Raw genomic sequence first — 23940 nt, forward strand, 5'->3', positions numbered from 1 at the left:
AATATTGAAAATTGACGATATAGTGAAATTCCAAACAGCACAAATTCTATTCAAAGCAAAAAATAAAGAACTGCCAGGTAATATTCAGAGTATGTTTTTTTTGAAAGAAGGAAGTTATAATTTAAGGGGTTTTTGTAACTTCAAAACAATGAAGGTACGTACTACAAGAAAAGGCTTTTGTGTTTCTGTTCAATGAGTGAAATTATGGAACAAACTGAATATGGAATTAAAGCAATGTCCAAACATAAAACTGTTCAAAAAGAGTTATAAAAATATGATCTTCTCGATCTATAAAGAAAAGGAAAATATTTAAATTAAGTGAATGTCTCTATTTAAAAACAAACAAACAAACAAACAATAAATTCATGATGTGATATTATAGTATATAGTATATCAGAAATCTGTTCACTATTTTTATTACAAATTATATCAGTAAGGAAGCTGACTAAATATTCACTGATAATTTATGGGACAGGGGTGGGATTAAATAAGTGTTTACTTCTTCCCACTCCCTTTCAACATGTAAATTAATCAGAATGTTTTTTTGTATGTAATTTGTATAGTATTTTTTTCTCTCTTATTTATTTTCTAAATGTACTTGTATATTGTTCACATGTTGAAATAAATTACCAATCAATCAATCAATCAATGGCTGTATTCCAGGAGTGAACGAGACATTGATTGATTGATGCACACGACTTGATTTTACAGCAATGACATTAGAATTTCATTTGGACTGGAGAACTGCAGTCAGATGTTAACAAATAGAGGGGGGGGGGACTGCATTAACAGAATGTAAAATAGCAAACACTGAGGATAGCTAAAAATTACTCAGGGATCCCATACACCAATGGGAACCACGAAGAGGCCACTAGGATAAAAGGTGATTTTAAAGGGCAGGGGCTATCAATTTTGGCTGCATGTTATAAGTGTTTCTCTCTTGCTCAAAATTAATCTGTTTTTACATTTGTCTTCCCAGTAGACTGTGTTGACATCATACGTTGTCGCAAGTTTTGGTATACAGTTGCTTTATTTAATAGTGGACTCGACTGAGGATTTCCACTTAAATATAAGAATACTCTTTACCTCCTAATTGTTAAAGTAACACAACATTTACAAAAGTATATAAAAAAGTGTTGGTTAAATAAAAGATAAAGGCTTAATTATAATAAAATATTCTAAAATTAACTACATGTTACATAGCTTAGTCAGATTTGTTTGGAATTGCATCATGTAAAGGTGCCACCAGCTTACATGTTACGAGACCAGAGGTCTAGCTGCAAAAATACTAAGACTAACATGACTAATAATAATAGTCCTACTTTCCATTATGCCAGCAGCCAGTTTTTAAAAGCTCATACCTAACAAAGCACTAGTTAGTCTATCATACTTTTTTAAACACAAAGTTGTTGGAATATCATACATATCTGTCCTTTATCGACTGAAAAAAGGCTCAAAATCCTCGACCCAAATAACAAAGATAATAAAAAAGGGTCTAACCTACATTTTTTCAGTTATATTTCAGTCTAATTTTAATACAGCAGTAGCAATAAACCATGGAGCTCACAGCTCTTTGCAAGAAACTTTGTGAGTACTTTTGTCTTCTTGTAAAATGTAGCAATTTATTCGTAAAACATTAAACAATTTACAGTTTGAATTACTTATAGGGAGGCAGGATTCCTGTTTTGATAATAATATGTTGTTTGATGGGGTTATTTACAGACATAATGCTTAGAATAAAAAGTCTAAGACACTTTTGTGTTTTCTTCATCTCTACAGTTACAGCTATTTTGTTGTTGCTGGTTTTACAAATTGACTATAACTACACACAGGACAGATGTAAGTTATCATCAACTTAAAAAAAAACAACAAAAACAAAAAAACTAAACAGAGACATAAAGGCATAAAGAAAAAAAAGAAAGAAAGTCATTAAATATTATTATTCAGTGCTAAACAAGTTTTTAGGGTCAGTTTTCTACATATGTGTTGTTGATTTCAAAATATCACTATATTGTCAAACTCATTTCTTTTTATTTTATTATCATTGTTATTTTTACATTTCCAATACAGCTTTTGCTCAGATTGTTCCCACTGGACTTCAGCTCTTTGAATATAGCTCCCTCTCAATTAACTGTGAGGGTCTTAATCCCAAAACTGGATGGACTGTAAAGAGGAGACGAAAGGGAGAAGTCAGTGCATGTGTCAGTAACTGGGTGACAACAACTGCGTCTGTCTGTGCCATCAAACCTGTTTATCTCACAGAAAGTGGGGAATACTGGTGTGAGAATTGAAACACTGTCAACGTCATAGTCGCTGGTAATATGCATTTATGTAAAAAAAAATTGTTAATTAGCTGCAATAAATCTAAGCTGAAATGTAAAGGTAAATTAAAGCATAGATAAATTATAGTAAAACTAAAACAAGTGGGAGAAAAAAGGTGCTCTATCTGGACAGGTATACTTTGGTGCCTTTCAGAGCTGCCTTAATTCCTAATGGGATAGATTTCAACAAGGTGCTGGAAATATTCCTCAGAGACTTTGGTCCATAGTCAATTCAGTTCAATTCAATGTTATTTATAACACCAAGTCACAACCACAATTGTCCCAAGGCGTTTCTTATTGTAAGGTAAAGTGGATTTGTTTGATGTCAATGTGAAATTTCCATTCTGCAACATCCCAAAGGTGCTCTGCTCTAAAATGCTTTGTTACATGGTGTGTTGTCCTGTTAGATGGATTCATCATACAAATAAAGGGATAGTCATCATCAATACAAAAAGTGTGCCAAGAAATTATTCCACACACTATTATACTGCGAGCAGCATGCTAAACTGCTGATACAAGTCAGGATGGATCCCTCTATCTAGATATCACAGCAGAAATTAAGAGTCATCAGATCAGTTCTAATTTTTGTGAGCCTGTGTAAATTGTGGCCTCACTTTTCCTTATCTTAGCTGATAGGAGTCGCTTCTCTTTCTGTAGCCCATCTGCTTCAAGGTTCAGTGTGTATTCAGAGATGGTCTTTTCTATAGCTTAATTGAAATAAGTAATTATCTTGTTACTTTTGTTTCCCAAACCACTTGAATGAGTCTGGCCTTTCTCCTCTGACCTCTGGCATTAACAAGTCTTTTTTGGATCAGTCTCTGTAGACCCCAAAGATGTTGGTCATGACCCAAAGCATAGTCAAGCTCACTTAAATCACATTTTTTTTCCCTATTCTGATGCTCAGTTTGAGCTTCAGGTAAACTTGGCCACTATCCAGTGCCTTTATACACTGTGTTGCTGTCTTGTGATTAACTGATAAGACATTTGTTTTAATGATGAACACATTAAACAAATTGACAACATTTAGTCATAACAGCTGACTCTCAGTAATGTGTGCTTATGTTTAAGCTGGAGCTGTGATCCTGGAAAATCCTGTTGTTCCTGTGAAGGAGGGAGAAGTTGTAACTTTTATCTGTAGAAGTACCATGGCCCCTTCTGCCCACATAGCAGATTTCTTCAAAGATGACAACACATCAACAGCAGCTCCACAGGCAAGATGACCATTACTACAGATTCTGAGTCTGATGAAGGCCTTTATAAGTGCAATATCTCAGAGTTTGGAGAATCTCCAGAGAGCTGGCTGGCAGTCCGAGGTGAGACATGAAGATGTTGTATGGGGCGATCGTGGCTCAAGAGTTGGGAGTTCGCCTTGTAATCGGAAGGTTGTCGGTTCGAGCCCCGGCTTGGACAGTCTCGGTCGTTGTGTCCTTGGGCAAGACACTTCACCCGTTGCCTACTGGTGGTGGTCAGAGGGCCCGGTGGCGCCAGTGTCCGGCAGCCTCGCCTCTGTCAGTGCGCCCCAGGGTGGCTGTGGCTACAATGTAGCTTGCCATCACCATTGTGTGAATGTGTGTGTGAATGGGTGGATGACTGGATATGTAAAGCGCTTTGGGGTCCTTAGGGACTAGTAAAGCGCTATATAAATACAGGCCATTTACCATGTTTTACTTTTAGGCTCAATTAAAAAATAACTTTAAAAGTCACAGCAAAATTATAAGGCAGTAAAACTAAAAAATGTACTTCTCAAACATCAAATATTAAAAGAAAAAATAACAAACTATAATAATGAATTATACATGTTTTGTTTTCTTGCAGCCCTTCACAAAACTGCTCGAACTACTCACAGAACTCTTGCCATTGTCATAAGGACTATTTTCACAGTAATCATGGACTTCTTTACTGTGGGAATATATGAGTTACAAAGAACTGACTCAAACTCACTTCACCAGAAAATTAAAATCATTTCTGGGGTTTCATATCTTACCAAATAGAAAAAATCTAACAAGAAACTTTTGCTTTGCTTATTTATTTCTCTAATCTTCTCTAAGATAAAAGGTTATGGTTTCATAATTTCAGGTATTAGTTCAGGTAATTTTTTTCCTGATCTTAGAGGAGCCCATGTAACAGCTATTACTGTACATAATAAATAGCAAGAAGTTTCAGAGTGTCTGTTCAGTTACCACTTGAAGAAATGATCAAACAGTCACAAGTGAAATCAAACAAGCTACATCTGCTACAACTGTTTGTGTCACGGTCTGCCAGAGTGTGTGTGGAGGACCCAGGTGCGGACACAGGCAAGAAGATGGAATTAACTCGAACCAAAAGCTTTATTTGGTGTTTATACACATGAAACATAAATCAAGGCAAGAAACAAACTTGAGTAACAACTAGATTGTGAAGACTAAGTAAAGAAAACTTTGAATAAACTACGACACTGTGACCAGACTATGATGACCATTATGACTATGAATTAACTATGTGTTAACTATGATAACTATGACCATGGGACGAAGAACGAATGGAGACACACAGACTAAATACAATGGAGGCGATGAGGGAAAGGGAAACACATGGGGACACAGCTGATACAAATTAGCGTGAGGACACCACAGGGGAAAGTGAAACTAAAACAATGAAGACAGAACACAAAACCTCTTCAAAGTAAAACAGGAACCATAAGACACAGACATGACATGAACTTGACAACAAGAAAACAAATGTCAGACATGAAACCTGACAAGTAACTACATGAACCAACAAGGGAGACTAAATCTCAGGGGGTGATGACACAAAAGGGATCTGATAGCAGAGAACTAAAAACTGAACAACCTAGGGGCTTAAGACAACCAGATGATAGTAACATAACTTCCATACTAATATAGGGAATCAATGATACGTAATAAATTCAAAAGTTTGGGGGTGGAAGGAGAAAGACAGGACAAAAGGCTGTGGAAGTGAGCCAGAGATTAGATTGATAACAAATAATAATTAATGGTGACTGGAAAAAAGATAAGTGAAGAAGAGACACTCAGTGTGTCATAGGAAGCCCCTAGCATCCTAGACATAAGTAACATAAGGTTCATGGTAATCTGATCCAGCCCTAAATATATACTTAGGGCTGATCATTCTTGCATTTGTTTTTGTTTTATTATAATTAATTGCAATTCTCAGACAAAGTAAAAAAAAAAAAAGTCACTGGTTATGTTACACCATAAATCAGTTCTAGCATTTTTCTGTCTGCAGTTATGAATTCTTCTGTGAAAATATTATTTTTGCTTTAGATTTCAAAACTGAAAATAATCTAATAATTAAATTCTGCAGAATAACCACATCAAATCATCTCCAAAATACTTCAGGTATTTATGCACTCACAAACATAAAATTTATAAAATTATTTTAAATAATAGCAAATATAGGATATTTCAGCAATTGTAATTCCAGCATTGCAAGCGTATTTAGAAGTGTTGGAGGAAGAAACTGCTGACCTAATTATGCTGTATATCAGCTGGACGATGTGCTTGTATTATTAGAGTTTAATGTATGCATGAGTGTAAAATAAATAATGACATGGTAAGTGTGGAGAAAAAAAATGATCTGAGCAAAAAGTAAACACCGTTATATTGTTGATGGACAGTATATAACAATAATCAAAACACTTAAACTAATCTAAAAAACATTTTCTGAGCTAAAGCTGAGTTTGTTCTTATCTTATCCCCATGCTCTGAGTTAATGATAATCACCCAACAGGAAAGCAGAGCAGCTTGGCATTGAGTGGAAGTATGATGTAACTCAAAATCCTTCCGAATTAACCATCTAACAGGCAAAACTGAGCAGATATTTTAGCAGATATAAATTCCAAAATCAATTCACACTTTGGACCTTTACCCTTTTTAGTGTCCCTGCTAGAATTTTCACCTCTTAGATCCAATTTTCTGAACTGCTCATCTCACAGAAGACAAAAGGGAAGAACCCAGAGTCTCTTTTACTCTGGGTAAAAGAGACTCATTTTTATACCTGTTCACCCTTTTCTCCCCCCTTTCCTACTGGGCATCACATCTTCACATTTTGGAAATCCAATCAAGTTGTTGACATTTTATCATCCACTGTCCACCACACATTTGTCACTCTCTGTCTGTCTGTCTTACATGATTTAACACAAAGTTTGTACTTTTTAAACCTTTAAAATCAACTCATTGCATTTTCTTTGTTATTCTTAACATGAAGAATTTGAGGAACATTTTAACTTGAACATTTGTTGCAGCATAATCCCTCTTCGTTTTAAATACAGAGGGATACTTTCTTTAACCTTTTTAAAATCTGTTAATTAACCTTTTTTACTTTTTATTTTAATAACTTATTTTATTGAATCATACATTTTGTAGTCAGACATTTTCTAATATAATTGGCCCCAGGCTGTCACTTTCACCCCCATCCTGCACCACACACACACACACACACACACACACACACACACACACACACACCAAGGTCAGATTCTTGGTGAAGCCTGTTATTAGAAACAAAACTGCCACGGTTGTAGCTGCTCATGAGCACTCACACATTTCACCACAGAACTCAGACATTAAAACAGTTATTTCAATTACTGTCATTAATATATTGATTATATTTGTATTTTATTTATCTTGATTAAGAATAAAATGCTTAATTATTAAGAAATAGATGAAAGCTCTGTTTTAGAACTTTGATCACAAGTCTGACTATTAAGACCTTCAATATCTCTTAGCTGTGATGATGAGGCGGCCAGGGGGGACTTCAATCTCACTCTACCCCATGTCTCATGACAATTGTTACGTTTTTAGTCCAGGCGAGTAAATAAACGCAACAAGAAGTTTGCCCACTCACTCCCCACCCAAGCAAGAACACCAACAACGATACCTTTTAAAGTGTTAAGCAGCCATTTATTTTTGTCGGCAGTGACCAATGCCAAAAACAACAAACAAAACTCCCTAGTGGTCCCTACGCTTCCCTACACCAAATGAAAAAGAAGCCAAACAAAAGACAAGTCACTTACCTAGCTTTCTAATGACAAAACAGGAGAAAACTTGTTTAACAAAAATGGCTTCTCACGCCTACTAGGCTGCGGCAGTGAAGGATATACATCAGGTGAACAAAGCGTGATCGCGACTTGACAACCTACTTACAACTACTTACAAAAATGGACATAACAACACCAGATATACACGTGAAAACTCTACACTGCACTCAGAAAAATTATGGTTCTTAAATGGTTCTTCAGATGGCTTCATGGTTCTTTAAAGAACCATCATACGTCAAAGAACCTTTTTATTTTGTGGATGGTTCTTCAGCTATTACAAATGGTTCTTTAAAGAACAAAAGGTTCTTCATCCTTAGCTATCTAAGTTTGATGGTGTAAATGGCATAAATATTTATTCACTATAATGAGGCTGTGAATTATACTGTGTGTTTTCTTTGTGTGCATGTGTGTGCGAAGGGAGAGGGCGGGTTACCTGTGTCATGGTCTACGGTGGGTGGCTGGAGTTTCCATTAGGCTCCTGAACTGACCTGGGATCCGCCCCTGGGCAGGGCCAACTCCAGCTCCTGCACACCTGGAGCCTATTGCAGGCTATCAAGCCAGAGGGATTTAAACCACACATCGATGTTCACTCACTGCCAGTTCGTCATCAGCCCATGTTGGTAACAGGTCTTGTGTTTCAAATTCTCGCTGTGATTCATCTTACTAACAAAGACTCTTTTGTGCTACAGTTGCTGTACCCACCCTGGCTCACTCCACCTCCGGACTTGGAATACCTAGTGATCATTTTGGAAATCCCTCTGTGCCTCACCTGCCTGCCCTCCTGCCATCACACTCCATCTGGAGCCCCGGATCTCAGGTCAGCCTTTCCACGCCACTCAGCCTCCCCTGGATCTTCATCATCCCCCTCTCAAACACTCCAGGTCCCTAACTGCAAGTAAGAATTGCTGCTCTTATACTGGCCACTTCTGAGCTGCCTTCACTACCGGCCTAACTTCTATATCCTCTCCCCTCAGTGTGACTGTTCCCCACTCAGCTCCGTTCCACTTCTCAGGCCTCGTTCCCTCGCCACGTTCCCCTGGGCACGCCACACCAAGGCTCCACGTCTCGTCATTTTCTGTCTTTGCCACGTTTCCCTTTTTTTGTTCCCCTTGCACTTAACCGTAATAAACTATTAAATCATCTACTGTCTCCGCTCTGGGTTTCTGCACCTGAGTCCTATTCAGTACCGGCCATCCGTCGCCGTGACAACCTGGCAATTACCCTTTAAGAGAAGATGGTAGCAAACTGAATATTCAAATAAAAGTCAGAAATATTTCCTTAAAAATATACTGGTGGCAGGGGTGGGGGCCAAAGCCTAAAGACCCTAACCCCCCCCCCCCCCACACACACACACACACACACACACAGACACACACCCCTAACCCCACAAACACATTATGAATATGGTGAGTTAACAAGCAGTAGACACAATACACACATTCAAATACTGTACTTTAGTTTTAAATTTTAATAAAGCATTACTATTTTCTACTCCAAGGCATTACTTTTGAGATTATTATATATTTTTGAAAATATAGCATAATGATAATACTAGTTATTGTAAACTTTACAAACCACCCAGCAGTATGTAAAGTCAAATTATAAAATACAAGTAAATAACAATTGCAGAACAGAATGTCAGTGTAATGAACACACACTTCGTTTTGACAAAGCACAGCTTAGGTAAATGATCTGAGTAGTTGTTCATCACTGAGCAATTTGTTAATATGTGTTTCGAGCCAAATAAATGACAGGGAGAGAGAGAGTGACGTCAGAACACGTCATACTATAATCTCCCGGGAGCGGACGGAGGGGGTCAGTCGTTGGGATGCGCATGCGCAGGCAGAGTGTGCGAGCGGCGGGCCTTGACCTTCGGGAAAAAAAACTCACGGACGGTGACAGCGAAACGGATAACAGTCTTCAGTACCTGCTGGACTTTGAAGCTGTGGATTCTGGGACTGTTGGAAAAGGTAAAACATTTTTATTAAAACCTTATTACTGTTTTGTTTTTGTTACTCGTCATTGTAGCTTGCTGTTAATGTTGTGCTAACAGTAGCGATTAGCTAGATACGTTAGCCGTTGACGTCAGCGCAATTTAGTATCCAACTGTTTTCCCAACAAAACCACTGTTATAATTAAGTGAAGCTGCTCCCAGCTAATTTGAACCTTTGGCTTCTAAAATATGTGGTTCAATTGCGTGCTGCGTACATAACCTAATGTCAGCTAGACCGAAATTAAAATTAATATGTTGTTAAAGTCACTAAAATGGCGCCTGAAGCCTGTTGTGGCGTGAGCTCTGTGTCTGCTCTAGAAACTCTGAAATTCTGTAGATCTGAGCCGTACATTAAATACTCACATGAACCTCTACTTTGAATTCTGTATGAGCTGTATAAAATACAGCTATGCATAAGAGTTTTCAGAATCAGAATCAGAATCAGAATACTTTATTGATCCCTGGGGGAAATTATTTTTTGTTACAGTGCTCCATTTTAAACCAACATTAAGACAAGACAGACAATACGCTAACTAAGAATAGTACAATATACATACATACATACATACATACATACATACATACATACATAAGTCACTTATAAATAAATATTTGGAAAAGAAACATGTGTAGTTGTAGCAGCAAACAGTGTGTTAAGTGGATGCGTTGTACAGGGAGATGGCCACAGGCAGGAATGATTTCCTGTGTCGTTCAGTGGTGCTTTTCGGTAATCTCAGTCTCTCACTGAACGAGCTCCTGTGACTGACCAACATGTCATGGAGTGGGTGGGAGGTGTTATCCAACATTGTCTTTATCTTGGACAGCATCCGCCTCTCCGACACCACCTTGAGGGAGTCCAGCTCCATCCCCACAACATTGCTGGCCTTACGGATCAGTTTATTAAGTCTGTTGGCATCTGCGACCCTCAGCCTGCTCCCCCAGCATGCAACAGCATAGAGGATCGCACTGGCCACAACAGACTCATAGAAAATCCTCAGCATTTTCTGGCAGATGTTGAAGGACCTCAGTCGCCTCAAAAAATAGAGACGACTCTGGCCCTTCCTGTAAAGTGCTGTGGTGTTTTTAGCCCAGTCCAGTTTATTGTCAATGTGTACTCCAAGGTATTTATAGTCCTCCACAATGTCAACACTGACCCCCTGGATTGAAACAGGGGTCAAGTGTTTCCTGGTCTTCCTGAAGTCCACGATCAGTTCCTTGGTCTTTGCCACGTTGAGCTGCAGATGATTCTGCTCACACCACGTGACAAAGGAGTCGACCACAGCCCGGTACTCTGTCTCATCATCCCTGCTGATGCATCCAACCACCGCAGAGTCATCAGAAAACTTCTGAAGATGGCAGGTCTCTGTGCAGTGGCTGAAGTCTGTGGTGTAGAGGGTGAAGAGGAAGTGGGAGAGGACAGTCCCCTGTGGTGCCCCTGTGTTGCTAATCACCTTGTCAGACACACACTGTGGGAGACGTACATATTGTGGTCTTCCTGTCAGGTAATCAACAATCCAGGACACCAGAGAAGCATCCACCTGCATCGCTGCTAACTTATCACCCAGGAGGGTCGGCCTGATGGTGTTGAAAGCACTGGAAAAGTCAAAAAACATGACCCTCACAGTGCTCGCCGGCTGGTCCAGATGGGTGTAGACACGATTGAGCAGGTAGATGATGGCGTCCTCTGTTCCGAGACGAGGCTGATAAGCGAACTGAAGGGGATCCAGATGTGGTCTTACTATGGGTCGCAGCTGGTCCAGGATGAGCCTTTCCAGGGTCTTCATGATGTGGGAGGTCAGTGCCACGGGCCTGTAATCCTGGGGGCCACTGGGACGAGGCGTCTTTGGTACAGGGACGAGGCATGATGTCTTCCACATCACCGGGACCCTCTGCAGACTCAGACTCAGCATAAACAGTTTATGAAAGACTCCACACAGCTGGGGGGCACAGGCCTTGAGGACAAGGGGACTCACTCCGTCTGGTCCAGCAGACTTGCCTGAGTGAAGTCTCCTCATTTGCATCTCAACCTGGTATTGAGTGAAGGTGATGGGTGGGGGAGGGGTGTCAGGAATCTCACAGGAGGCAACATGTGAAGAGAGAGGCTGGCACAGTGGTGTGGCTCTGGATTCCAGGCTGACTGCAGGTGAGGTTGTGGGGGTGGGAGCAGACACTGTGGTGTCGAATCTATTGAAAAACAGATTCAACTCGTCGGCTCTATTCTCACCTCCCTCAGCTCCCCTGCTGTTGGTTGGCCTGAATCCAGTGATGGTCTTCATGCCCCTCCACACCTCTCTCATGCTGTTCTGCTGGAGTTTCCACTCCAGCTTCCTCCTGTAATTGTCCTTAGCCTCTCTGATCTTGTCCTTTAGTAACACCTGGACCTTCCTCACCTCCTCTTTGTTGCCCCCTCTGAAAGCCCTCTTCTTGTTGTTGAGGAGGGCTTTGATGTCCTTAGTCACCCACGGCTTGTTATTTGGGTAACAATGAACAGTCTGAGCTGGAACAATGGAGTCGGTGCAGAAAGTTATGTAGTCTGTGATACACTCAGTAAGCCCATTGATGTCCTCGGCGTGAGGCTCACAGAGTGTTTCCCAGTCGGTCACCTCGAAACAGCCCTGTAGTTCCGCTATTGCCTCCTCTGACCACCTCCTAACAGTCCTGGTGGTCACAGGTTCCCTCCTCACAATTGGCACATAGCGGGGGGTGAGGTGAATCAGGTTATGATCTGACCTACCAAGTGGGGGGAGGGAGGAGGAGCTGTATGCATCCTTGACGTTAGCATACAGTAAGTCTAAAGTTTTCTCTCCCCTGGTGGGACAGTCCACATATTGTTTGAATGTTGGTAGTGTATTGTCCAGTGATACATGGTTGAAGTCACCCGAGATCACAATAAAGGCACTCGGGTGCTGAGTCTGTAGCCGAGCTATGGCAGAGTGGATAGTGTCACATGCAGCTGTGGGGTTAGCAGAGGGGGGAACATAGACAGCCACCAAGATGACGTGAGAGAATTCCCTGGGTAAATAATACGGCCTGAGTCCAACAGCACACAGTTCAGTGTCCGGGCAACAAATCCTTTCTTTGATTGTTATGTTGGCAGGGTTACACCACCGGTTGTTAACTAAAACAGCAAGCCCACCTCCTTTACGCTTACCGCTAGCGATGCTGTCCCTGTCCGCCCGAACAGTGTGGAAGCCTTCCACGGAAGCATTCTCATCGGGAATGTCCTGGTGCATCCATGATTCGGTGAAACACATCAGGCTACACTCTCGGTATTCCCTCTGACTCCGTACCAGTGCTGAGAGCTCATCGATTTTACTTGCCAACGATCGCACATTTCCCATCACGATAGACGGCAGACACGGTTTAAACCTCCTCCTCGCTTCGAGCCTCCGCTGTCTCACCGTCACCTTTTTTCTTCTCTTCTGTCCTTGACCTCTGCATCCCCGATGTGTTTTCCTCCAAATTTCAGCTGGTACTTCTGCGGGCACTTCTGCGGGCCTGGCCAGCGAGCCGGCCGGCATCAGGGCGATCAGCTGATCTCTGGAGTAAACAGTCCGTGCGTGTAGGAGATGTGCCGCGGTCCCGTTCCATGATAAAAGTAACAGTTCCACGGCCACCAGAAGAACAAAAACTCTCTCAATCCACATGATTGAGTAAGAGATAGAAAACGGAGGAAAATACAAGTCAGAAAAAAAAAGAATACGTAAGAAAAAAGAGCTAAACTAAGAGAAAAGCAGGAGCGACTGTAACAGGCTGCACGCTGGTTGGCGCATGCGCACTGACTTTTTTGAATGAATAATTAGATTAGATAACTCTTTATTGTCTAATCGAATTATATAGAAATGAATAGAAATGTGACATGAAAAGGTGTGTCTTTGACTGTTCCTGTATAACTTATTTTCGGACTAGTTGACAAGTTATGCTCCGGTCATTTGATGTTTCCAAGATAGATGTTCTTTTGTAATATAGTTAATTTTCTTGTATATTTCATTTATCCACCATCATACATCATACATACAAGCTAAGAAGAGGTCGTTATACTAACAAGAGGTATTAACGGGCAGGGATAGCTCAGTAGGTAGAGTGGTGGCCCCATGATCGGAAGGTCAGGGGTTCAACTCCACTGAACGGCTACCCTGAGGTACCCCTGAGCAAGGTACCGTCCCTACACACTGCTCCCCGGGCGCTGCATTGATGGCTGCCCACTGCTTCACTGGGTGAATGGGTTAAATGCAGAGGAACTATTTCCCTATGGGGACTAACACATACACATTATACACATTATACATTATTATAACGCTGGGCCAAAGTTCAGCACATGGTTAAAGTTTGTAATCCAGCCAGGGTGTAAATATCACTCAGCTGAAGCAGGCAGCATCAACACATAAATCTACTCTACCCGGCTTAAATCACAAGAGCACCTCTGACCAAAAAGCTGTAGATTTTTCTTGTTTGCACAAATTAATCCAGATTCACATTAATTGTGTTCACAGCTCCAACAAAATGAGGAAGAGAAGGGGGAGAAACACAATTAGGTTGAATTACAATTGGATGGAAGGCGAGGACAAGGAGAAGGAAGCTTTGGATGAGGAGGAAGAGAAGCAGCAGGAGCATCTTTAGGGCTCCCTATGATGTCATTGAGGTTTGTTTCATTAATATGGTCCTCTAACAAAGAAAGATGACTTGTTTTAGTTCACCTACTTCCTGTATTAAATAGTGATGTGCAAAATGTTGTGAAAAACCACAGAGCAGGTACGTATAGTGCATCTGCAGGTAAATGAACATCAAATCTCTAAGACAGACGGAAATCTGTATATTTATCACCCTTATGATAAAACCCATGTCAGCCATTGGTTTATGGACTTTGTATTTTGAAGCCTCAACATTTGCTTTATTGCTGTTGCTATGTTGGGACCATATTAGGATGAGGGATCAGAATCTGGAGTCATGCACACTATTGTTTCATTTAGTGTGTATCCATAAGATTCGTACAGCAGATCCAAGTTGTGCCTTCAAAACAGGAAAGTCGTCTGCATAGAGGAGAACTGTAATAGCAGGCTTGTACAAAGTGAGGCTTTGTGCACTCGTTTTACTTCTGTCACCCTGTTTTGATGCAGATTTCACTTGAAATCAGGCAAGAACTGGACTTATTTTTTACAATGTGTTCTTGTGAATTGATTGTGTATCGCATATGTTTGATTGATTTGACTTTCTGCAAGACAACAGTCGTCCACTGGCCAAAAAAGTTTTCCAAATACCTCCACGTGATCTAGCCTGGATTTAGAAAAGAATAGCAAAAAAAATCTGCACCTCCTGCTTCAGATGCAATTTGTGTTTCTGTGTTCAGAGGCAGCGGTGAGAGGGGAGACCTCAGCTCATCCAGCTGGAGAGCCTGACCAGGAGGAGTCGAACATTAACTCAGCTCTTCCAGGGCACCCTGCAGACTCGGCTACTGGCAACAGCAAGGGATGACGTGAACGCCAAACTGGAGTCCATCACAGGTCAACTGCAGGTATGCGAGTCAGACCTTCTGAGGAGGGTTTCACTTTTCTCTCTTCTTTATAATTGACTCTTTTCTCTCTCTTTCAGCTCCTTGTCTCAGAGTGGGAGGGATTTGAAGCACAAAGGGAGGAGCTTGTCGTTTGGTTGGCTGATATGGATGTCCGCCTGAGAGGTTGACCAGCTGACAGGAAACACCAGTGAAAAACTGAAACAACTGCAGGTGTGGGCTTGTTTTGATATGACATATATTTGATATGATACATACGTCAGAGACATTATCCTAAACTGGACTAACAAAGGACCATGAGTACAACATGAAACGTACATTACATAGCGTAAGGCTGAAGTTCATTGATCATTTTAATCATAAACTTGTTGTTGAAATGTTTTTACTGAACATGCAAATATCTGCTGATGAAAATGTGTTGATTTATTGGTCTGTTATGAAGCCATTGCTATTTCTATTGTGTTTTATCACTTTCTGATGTTTTATTAATTAAACAATACATGTATTATTTGTGTTATCTGTAGCTATAGTATTTATATATATTTATTTATAGTATAGCAAATATATTTAATTATTACTGTTTAAAACACTAATATGTGACATGTATTAGTAGTGATGTTGTGCTGAGGGTTAAAATGCCTTTTTGTCTTTTGGTAACTACAAAATGACAATAAACCATTAATATATGTCTATGCTGTGCTCGTATTTATTTTACCCTACTCAAATTCAATTTATGATGCATTTTATTTTGAAAGATTTAAAATGGTTTTTTAAAGAACCACTGAAAAAAGGTTCTTTAAAATGGTTCTTTTAAAGAACCATTTGAAGGACCTTTTTAAAAATGGTTCTTTAAAGAACCATTTTTTAAAAGGTTCTTTGAAAAACCATTAAAGGTGCCCCAAAGAACCATTTCTTGATGGTTCTTTGGGGAACCTTTAATGGTTCTTTAATGAACCACTGAAAGAAATGGTTCTTCAAAGAACCATTGTTTGAAAGGTTCTTTGTGGCACCAAAAAAGGTTCTTCTATGGCATCAGTCTAAAGAACCACTTTTGGTTCCAGTTGGCACCTTTATTTTTCTGAGTGTGCACTACAATAAAACAACACACAGGTTCTTGGTCGAGTGGTGGAGGTTCGGAGAGAGGGGGCCAGGTGGCTGTCATCGGATAGTTAAAAACCAGAGGTTATTAGTCAATTATCCAATCCGAGGATAGGCCGAGACTCCACCCAGATCCCCAGCAGGCACGCCCAGGTGTCCACCTCTTAAGAGAGAAAAGGAGAAAACAAAAACCCACAGCCATCCTCTGGTGGGAGGAGTTACACAAAACAAACACAACACTGATCATAACACAATACAGACATATTTTCTTCTTCCTCTCACAGTGTAATTCTTACTTACACACAGACAAAAGATTTAAAGGATCACAAAAATGTTGATACATTTTATCATAACAAAATCTCCTATGATAAAATACAGTCAAACTGCATTTCTTGTTTAAATGTATATAGTATAAATTTAAAGCAAACAAATAAAGAAACATTAGGCATCACATTGCAAAATGACAGCAAGAGAAAGAAAACAGCAAAATCCATGTTTTATTTGTCGTGTTACTTTGTCCTTTGCTGAGGGAGAAAAGCAAAAAAAACGTGTTAGGTTTATAACTGAAGACACAACACGACAGTTTGTACGTGTGACTTTAACAAGAAATATATACAAGAAAAACGTACACACCTGTTCATTGTTTCTCGCTTGTTTCTCTGACAGTTTCTTCTGAATCTCTTCTATGTCTTTCTGTTTCTTTCCCAAGTGTTTAATAATTTGTTCCTTGTCTATTTCTAGTTTTCCCTTTCTTTCTGTCATTTGGATTATAATGTTCTCTGTTTCCTCCATTAGCTTTTCTGTCATCTTTAACAGTTCTTCATGTACTTCTGTTCTCTTTTCCAGGTCAGTTTTTTTATCTACAAGCTTATTCTTTTTTTTCTCTTTGTCAAGGAGTGGGTTTTCTTTCTCTTTTTTCATGACCTCTTTCATCCCTGCCTTGTCCTCCTGCAGCAGTGTGTTGAGTTTTTCTCTCTGTTTCTTCAGAAATGTCTTCTGCTCCATCAGTTTTTCAATGGTTTGTCTGACATGTTTTAAGTCCTCCTCCTTGTTCTGCAACTCATCTTCAAGTCTTTTCTTTTCCTCACATTCTCTCTGTAATTTTCCCTCCATCTCTGTTTGATGTAGTTCGTTTTCATCCTCATCATGTATGCTGATTTCTGTGTGATAAAATTGCAGGAATTTACTATACCAGTAATCAAATATAAATGGAAATAAACAGTTTGAAGCATTACTATAGAGACTGACACTATGGTTACCACCCAACAAGAATGTAGAGTCAAGAACAAAGTCTTCTTTTGAGAAGGACTGACTTTCAGATGTATTTCAAAATTCAGTGAAAATAGATGTTCAGAAATCACTAATGAAGGATATTTAAAATAACATTAGACGTACTGAAACTGCTACGTGTGAATCAGAGAGGTTTGGCCAATTTTATTCAAAATCACATCTATCTATTCATGCATATCTAATTTTCACATTTAATTTTCTTTCACTGCTTTGTTTATATGAGTAAACGAGTGAGAACATGACATTTTGGTCGCAATTCCTATAACAAGGATGAAGCACAAAAAGTTTTCATTTATATTGTTGCTATAACTATAATTTTACAGTGGGTGATTTCCTCAAATATTTTTACCTTTGCCCCCAAAATGTCTCAGTCACACTAGAGGACAACAATAGGAAGGCAACTTCCTCGTGTGGAATTTCTACACATTCAGCAGGTGGTTGTGGAAACCAGTTGGTCTTCTAGAGGTTGAGGGTGTTCTATACTTCACTTTTGATCACAAGGCAATTGCACAGGTTGCTAATGGGATGCAAACTGCCAACAAATAAACACAGTCTGACTTGAACTAAGTCCAGTTACTCTCCGACAGACGGGCAACCACTTGCCAATAATTAACACTTAGTTTATAAATTCAAACAGAGAGTCAAGATATTGCAATCTCAGTCAGTCTGCACTGATGGGACCAACTCTGCATGTCTTAACACATCTCTTTACAACACAGGACACAGGGTTATATTCCTTTATAAAAGTAAAGTTGATGAGAGCCTCCAATTTTGCTAGTAAATCTCTGTAATTTCTGCAGTCTCCATCCACTTTTTTCCCTCGAGCGCCTTTAACATAACTGTTTATGTGTTTGTGTCATTTTTATTTGAATCACGTTTGTACTTCTTAGCCCTTAATTTTAAAGGCAGTTACACTAAAACAAGACATTAAAAAGGTCTGATGATAATTTGAGGTTGGGGTAAAAAAGTACAATGTAGTTTGAACTTACTGGTTTTCTTTTGTCCACACTTCCATATTAGGAATATTACTGTGCCGACGCTTATTAAACAGACAGCCAAGTTGATGGTAATGTGAACAGCAGTATTAGACTGAACCATGAAGAGATCACCTGTGAATATAAGGAGACAAAATGTTCTAGATTCTACTTTCTGTAACTGAAAATTAATGTGAGTGATATAAAAAAAAGGCATTTCTACCTGAAACGTGGATGTGTGTCTCTTTGATTTGACTGATATTCTTCTGTTGAACTTTGCAGTTGAAGCTGTAGCTCTGTCCTTTCTCCACAGTCACTTTACTGCTGACAGTATAGAGGCCATCAGAACTTCTGACAATCTTTGTAGGTTCAACAGAAATGGGTTTTCCCTCACTGTACACCCACAACATCTGAGGCTCTGGATACCAGCCATTAGATTTACACTCTAACACCATTTCATTTTTGACATTGGTGAGTTCTATGACTGGTGAGGAAACTGAACCTGCAAAGAAAAGAATGAAAGACAAAATATTGAAATGTAGTTGCCAAAATATATATCTAAAAAAAAGATTCTTAAAATAGTTACAGTTCGCCCAAATGTCTCTCTTATTGACCTTAACTCAAATTGTCCTTTTAAGCTTATAGAGACGCACAATGCTATGTGACATCAACTGTTCAATCTAACTGGTCAAAATTCTAATAATCTTACTTATTTATTCCATTTTCTCTTTTCGAAGTTCCTGTATATAGACTGAAATTAACTTGTACCTATCCACTCAATATATATGTTGCTTAAAGTCTTTCTTCACATCTAAATTGCAAAGTGAAGAAATTAATCTAAATTAAATGAAACTTACCTACAGCAAGCGTCACCACAGTTTCTGCATTAAATTTAGGTACAAGGCATTTGTATGTTCCTGCATCAGAGAGTTGTACTGTGGAGAGTTTCAATGAAACGTCTCCACACTGCAGTTTGTTGACAGAGAGTGATGTTCTTCCTGTGTACAAAGGATTCTGCTCAGTCAGAAGCTCCACACCCTCTCGCCTCACATAGACAGATCTAGGTTTGAGGTCAGTTCTGGACCAATCCACAGTCAGGTCAACAGCATCCACAGCAGGTTCCAGGTGGCATGGCAACATGATGTCATCACCAATCATGGCCACTACTGGCTGAGTTGGACCAATCATCTGATGCTGACCTAACAAAATTTAGGGACACATACAGTTCAGCAGTTTAGTAATTGTGAAGATCAGTCTGAGCAAACTGTGTAATTGATTTATTTAACAACATCAATATAAACTGGTGCTGTTACAGTGTGTGTTTCCATCATCTGTGAAAGACTACAGGTAAAAACTTTAAATTGTGGATTTTATAAATGTTTGTGTGCAACTTACCACCACAAGTTTGTGTTAGAAAAAGGAGGACGACAACAACATGATGCAAAACCAAGAGATGTTTATTCTTCATAGGACTCATTCTAGATGTCTGCAACAAAAAAAAAGGGGAGGGGGGCATAGCAACACACACATTTTTATATTAAGCCATTCTCTGATAGAAAAAAATGAAACAGTGAAAGAGTGATTTGTAGAGTGTCACGGTAATATCACATTTGAAAAAAGTATTTAATTATGTTAAAATTTATTTTTAATCATTTAGAAATGTGCTCCTTTCCAGGAGTAACAGCAACAAGAGAGATCAAGAACATTGCAGGAAATCTGGACATTTTCTTCTTAGCTCTTGATGAGAGCAAACATGTCATCTGGACACAGCCCAGTTACTCATCTTTACGAAGTCATTATACTACAAGCAAAATAACAAAAGTACTTTTTACTAAATCAAAGGTCTCCCTTTTTTTCTCCTTTGTGCAATATTTTAGCAGATGTGGAATTTTCATAGCCCTTCCACCCTTATTTATTTATTATTTATTATATTTGAGTGTACATTAGGGATGGGTACCGGTGTCCGGTGCCATCTGACATAAACGGTAATAACCAGACCGAAAAGCGGCGCACATTTCGGTACTTTATTTCGGTGCTTTTTTTTCCTGAGCTGTGATACACTTTAGATTCTAGCCAATCATTTTACGTTTCCGAGGATAGTAGGCGGGGCCAGGTACGTATCTTTTTACAAAAAAAAAGCTGAAAATGACATGTTTTTGGACCAATTTTGTTTGCAATATTTTAGCAGATGTGCAATTTTCATAGCCCGTCCACCCATCCATTCGTCCATTATCCTTTTCAGGGTCGCGGGGGGCGCTGGAGCCCATCGCAGCTGTCATAGGGCGAGAGGCAGGTTACACCCTGGACAGGTCGCCAGTCTGTCGCAGGGCCAACACACAGGGACGGACAACCATTCGCACTCACATTCATCCCTAGTGACAATTTGGATTATCCAATTAACCTATCCCCACAAGCTGCATGTCTTTGGACGGTGGGAGGAAGCCGGAGTACCCGGAGGGAACCCACGCAAACGCGGGGAGAACATGCAAACTCCACACAGAAAGCCCCCGGCCTGATGGTGGAATTGAACTCAGGACCTTCTTGCTGTGCGGCAACAGTGCTAACCACCGTGCCACCGTGCTGCCCGTCCACCCTTATTTATTTATTATTTATTATATTTGAGTGTACATAGTGTTTATGTATTTCTTTCTTCTTCTTTTTTATATTATATAATTTAATGGTGCAAGTAACTATACAATGACAATAAAAGTTCTACATCTAAGTCTGTGAAATTTAGCACAAAAGTAAGTTTTTATTGATAAACAGTGATAAAACATTGGTGATTTGTTTCTGTCCCATTTTCATTGTCTGATTCCAACATCTACTCTTACCAGTAACTGCTTATAAAGAGATCAAAATAATACAGCGATGAAAGTAGAGAGACAAGAGACACAAGTAACATTGAGTTCAGTATATCCTCCTCAACCAAAAAGCTGTGTCTGTGCATAGGTCATGGTTTCTTTTGTCCTGTTTGCAATTAATAGACTTACTGTCTATAAAATGCTGATAGAAGATATGGATTTTATTTCAAATTGTAAACTCTCGAAGTAGCAACTAATAACAGCATGTAATTAAAAGTACACATTTTAAATATTTATGAATGTACAAGTATCCAGAAATAATAATTATGTTACTTTCGCTCCTTGATGCTTACAGCACTCTTTGTGCCTCTGTTAACTGTTAATGCTAATGGAATCAATGTGATTTTATGTATTATGAGCACCTACTAGAAAACTTAGGCTAAGTACAGTTTAGCTTTCTATGGTAAAAGTCTACATACCTGTCGAACTGCTCAAAACAGTCACCACAGCTCAAAGAAAGTAGGTTGTAATAAAACTATGTGCACTCTCAACCCAACCCTCTGTTAAACAATAACGCGTGTTGACTTTATAGTTCCTGATATCAAAGGTCAGTTCTTTTCATAAAGTGAGGACGGGTTGGAATTTTGTTAAACTTTCAATTTGATTCATTTGTCCATTTAAGTCAAAGCTGTCTTTTAACATGATGAATGTGCTTCAACATCCTACATGCTGTGAATTCCTTGTTTAGGAGTTGTGAACAAGGACATTATGTCCGTGAAAGTTGTCAAATATAACTCACTGTGTATAGTGCATACAGTTTTCTTGGTGTGTGTATTTAAGAGCAGCACTTCAGTAATTGGATGACCCATTTCATCAAATGAAATGATAAGGGTGTAAAAAATTGTTACATGGTATATTTGCATTGGGTCTTTAAAATGTTTCTCTCTTCTGAGTGAAAGAGCTTCATTTCTCTCACGGCATAACTGGCAATTTTAAATATTGGTGTGTGGTTTTTAAAGAGAAACACTGGAATATTGCTTTCTACACGTGCTGTCTGGTTACCTTTTAATGTGCTTGAATTTGCCTCATTCAGAGGACAAGCCAGGTACATATACACACTAACATCAGTTTTTCCTTTTGAATAAGAGGCCATGTTTTGGCTTAAGCACCTCTTCAAACATACATCAAACACATCCGCTAAGATGATCTTTTTCACCCCATTAAATGATCAGTGCATATTTACAGATTTACATACATGCTCTCTCATACACACCCAATTCTCCCAACCCCCACCAACACACACACACTATTGGGAAAATATATTTTCTAGCGCTTATTTGCCGTGTATTTTGTTTTATGCATTTAATAACAGGTCAGTATATTAAAGGCCATCTTTGAGTTATAAACTGTGTCATAGGTCATTAGATTGTTTAGCAAGACGGAAAATTGTGCAGAACAGGATGTACTCAGGATGTGTCATAGACTATTATAGGCCTCATATTAAGAACAACAGGAAACAGCAAGTAGAGAGGCAGTTAAGATAGATTTTTAAGTAATTGTAGAAGATCACCAAAAAAGGAATCATAGCTGTCTCTAACTGTAACTGATGGATGATAAATATACTCTGCTTACACATAAAGAGGCATGAACTCTGACATATAAAACTGTGTATCAAAGTGCTTCCTCTTTGGGATCCACCGGACCACGCTTTGGGCGGTGTCGTGTGGATGTCCCACATATATGTACTAAAATAAATTATTGTTGTTAACTGGACCTGTTCTGAGTATTGGTTGTTTGTTCTCAGCACATCAACGAAGAATCGAGACAACACACACACACGCACACACACACAAAGAGATCCATTTATCTCTTTCTCCCAAACACGGACATACATCACATATTCAAAGCCTGGATGTTTCAGATTCAAATGTATACATATTTCATATGTTCTGTTGTGTTTATCTTTTGTTGGTGAAGTTTTCCGTGTTGGTGCAGTTTGCATAATAAATGTGCTCATTGATGAATCAGATGTTGATCTAAAAATAGTTTCACACACACATCCATATAAATCACTCTTGGGACGCCAGAATATAAGTGGCAAAAAGGCAAGAATTTCATGCATTAGCCTACAATGGAAAACAGTAAAAATGTAAAATATCACTACTTTTCTTTAAAAAATGCTGACATGAAATGAATGGGGCATTTTTGTGTTGAGAGAAACTATACAAAAAAATAATAATCCAATCAAATCAATTTTGTTTCTGTTCTTTGACATGTCCAAGAATCTAATCACCCCCAATGTCTGCTGTACAGACTCCATTGATTCTTTTAAAAAGCAGCTGAAGACATTTTCATATAAAAACTTTTTCAACTAATTTGTTGTTTTTATGTTGCACGAATCAGCAGCAGTCTCCCACATAGCAAAATTGACATGGCACAGATCTGGCCCACACAATGTGCTTACACATGGCCCACATAGCACAAAGAATGACAGCCCTTTGGTGGCCCAGATTTCTACTTGTTCTCTGACTCAAAATCAAAAGAAACCAAACAAACAAATAAACATAAAGACTTACCACAGATAAAGACCCTAGACTCAGACACAGTGATCCAAACTAATCCAAAGTGTCGCTGTTAAAGTGAAATGAGTCACTGGAGCCGAGCAGGAAACAAAAACTGAGACAAGTATCAACCAGTTACTGCAAAACAGACATTCTGGTTGGACCAGTTTCTAACGTTCATTGCTGCACATTCCTTTATGTTTATCAGATAAACACTGGGCATTACTAACACAGGGATGGCTTACCTTGATTGCATACGGCATCAGATCAGTTCAGATCATGTGTAAACCCAAGAGGAGCTCAAAATGGTTTTGTCATGGTGCTGGGTCATTGACCC

At 39.3% G+C, this 23940-nt stretch overlaps 2 protein-coding genes across 3 annotated transcripts in view; one reads left to right on the forward strand and one right to left on the reverse strand.

Annotated features, from left to right (window-relative positions):
- Positions 1 to 23940, forward strand: part of LOC309701837 (low affinity immunoglobulin gamma Fc region receptor III-A-like) — a 52706-nt gene that overhangs the window by 14173 nt on the left and 14593 nt on the right. The gene's annotated exons all lie outside the window — the stretch shown is intronic.
- LOC309701828 (butyrophilin subfamily 3 member A2-like) lies at positions 15843 to 23722 on the reverse strand. 2 transcript variants are annotated; one of them, XM_082526100.1, is made up of 7 exons: positions 23619 to 23722; positions 19637 to 19727; positions 19099 to 19440; positions 18465 to 18743; positions 18257 to 18376; positions 16611 to 17137; positions 15843 to 16501 (listed from the first exon to the last, which is right to left on the reverse strand). In XM_082526100.1, exons 2-7 carry the CDS (start codon positions 19716 to 19718, stop codon positions 16487 to 16489), a joined length of 1365 nt encoding a protein of 454 aa, XP_082382226.1. In that variant the 5' UTR covers positions 19719 to 19727; positions 23619 to 23722; the 3' UTR covers positions 15843 to 16486. The 2 variants fall into 2 exon arrangements, with proteins under 2 accessions (XP_082382226.1, XP_082382227.1); XM_082526101.1 differs by lacking the exon at positions 23619 to 23722 and adding an exon at positions 21522 to 21691.

This window comes from Aulonocara stuartgranti, assembly GCF_965226115.1.
Source record: "Aulonocara stuartgranti genome assembly, chromosome: 3".
Taxonomy (NCBI): Eukaryota; Metazoa; Chordata; class Actinopteri; order Cichliformes; family Cichlidae; genus Aulonocara; species Aulonocara stuartgranti.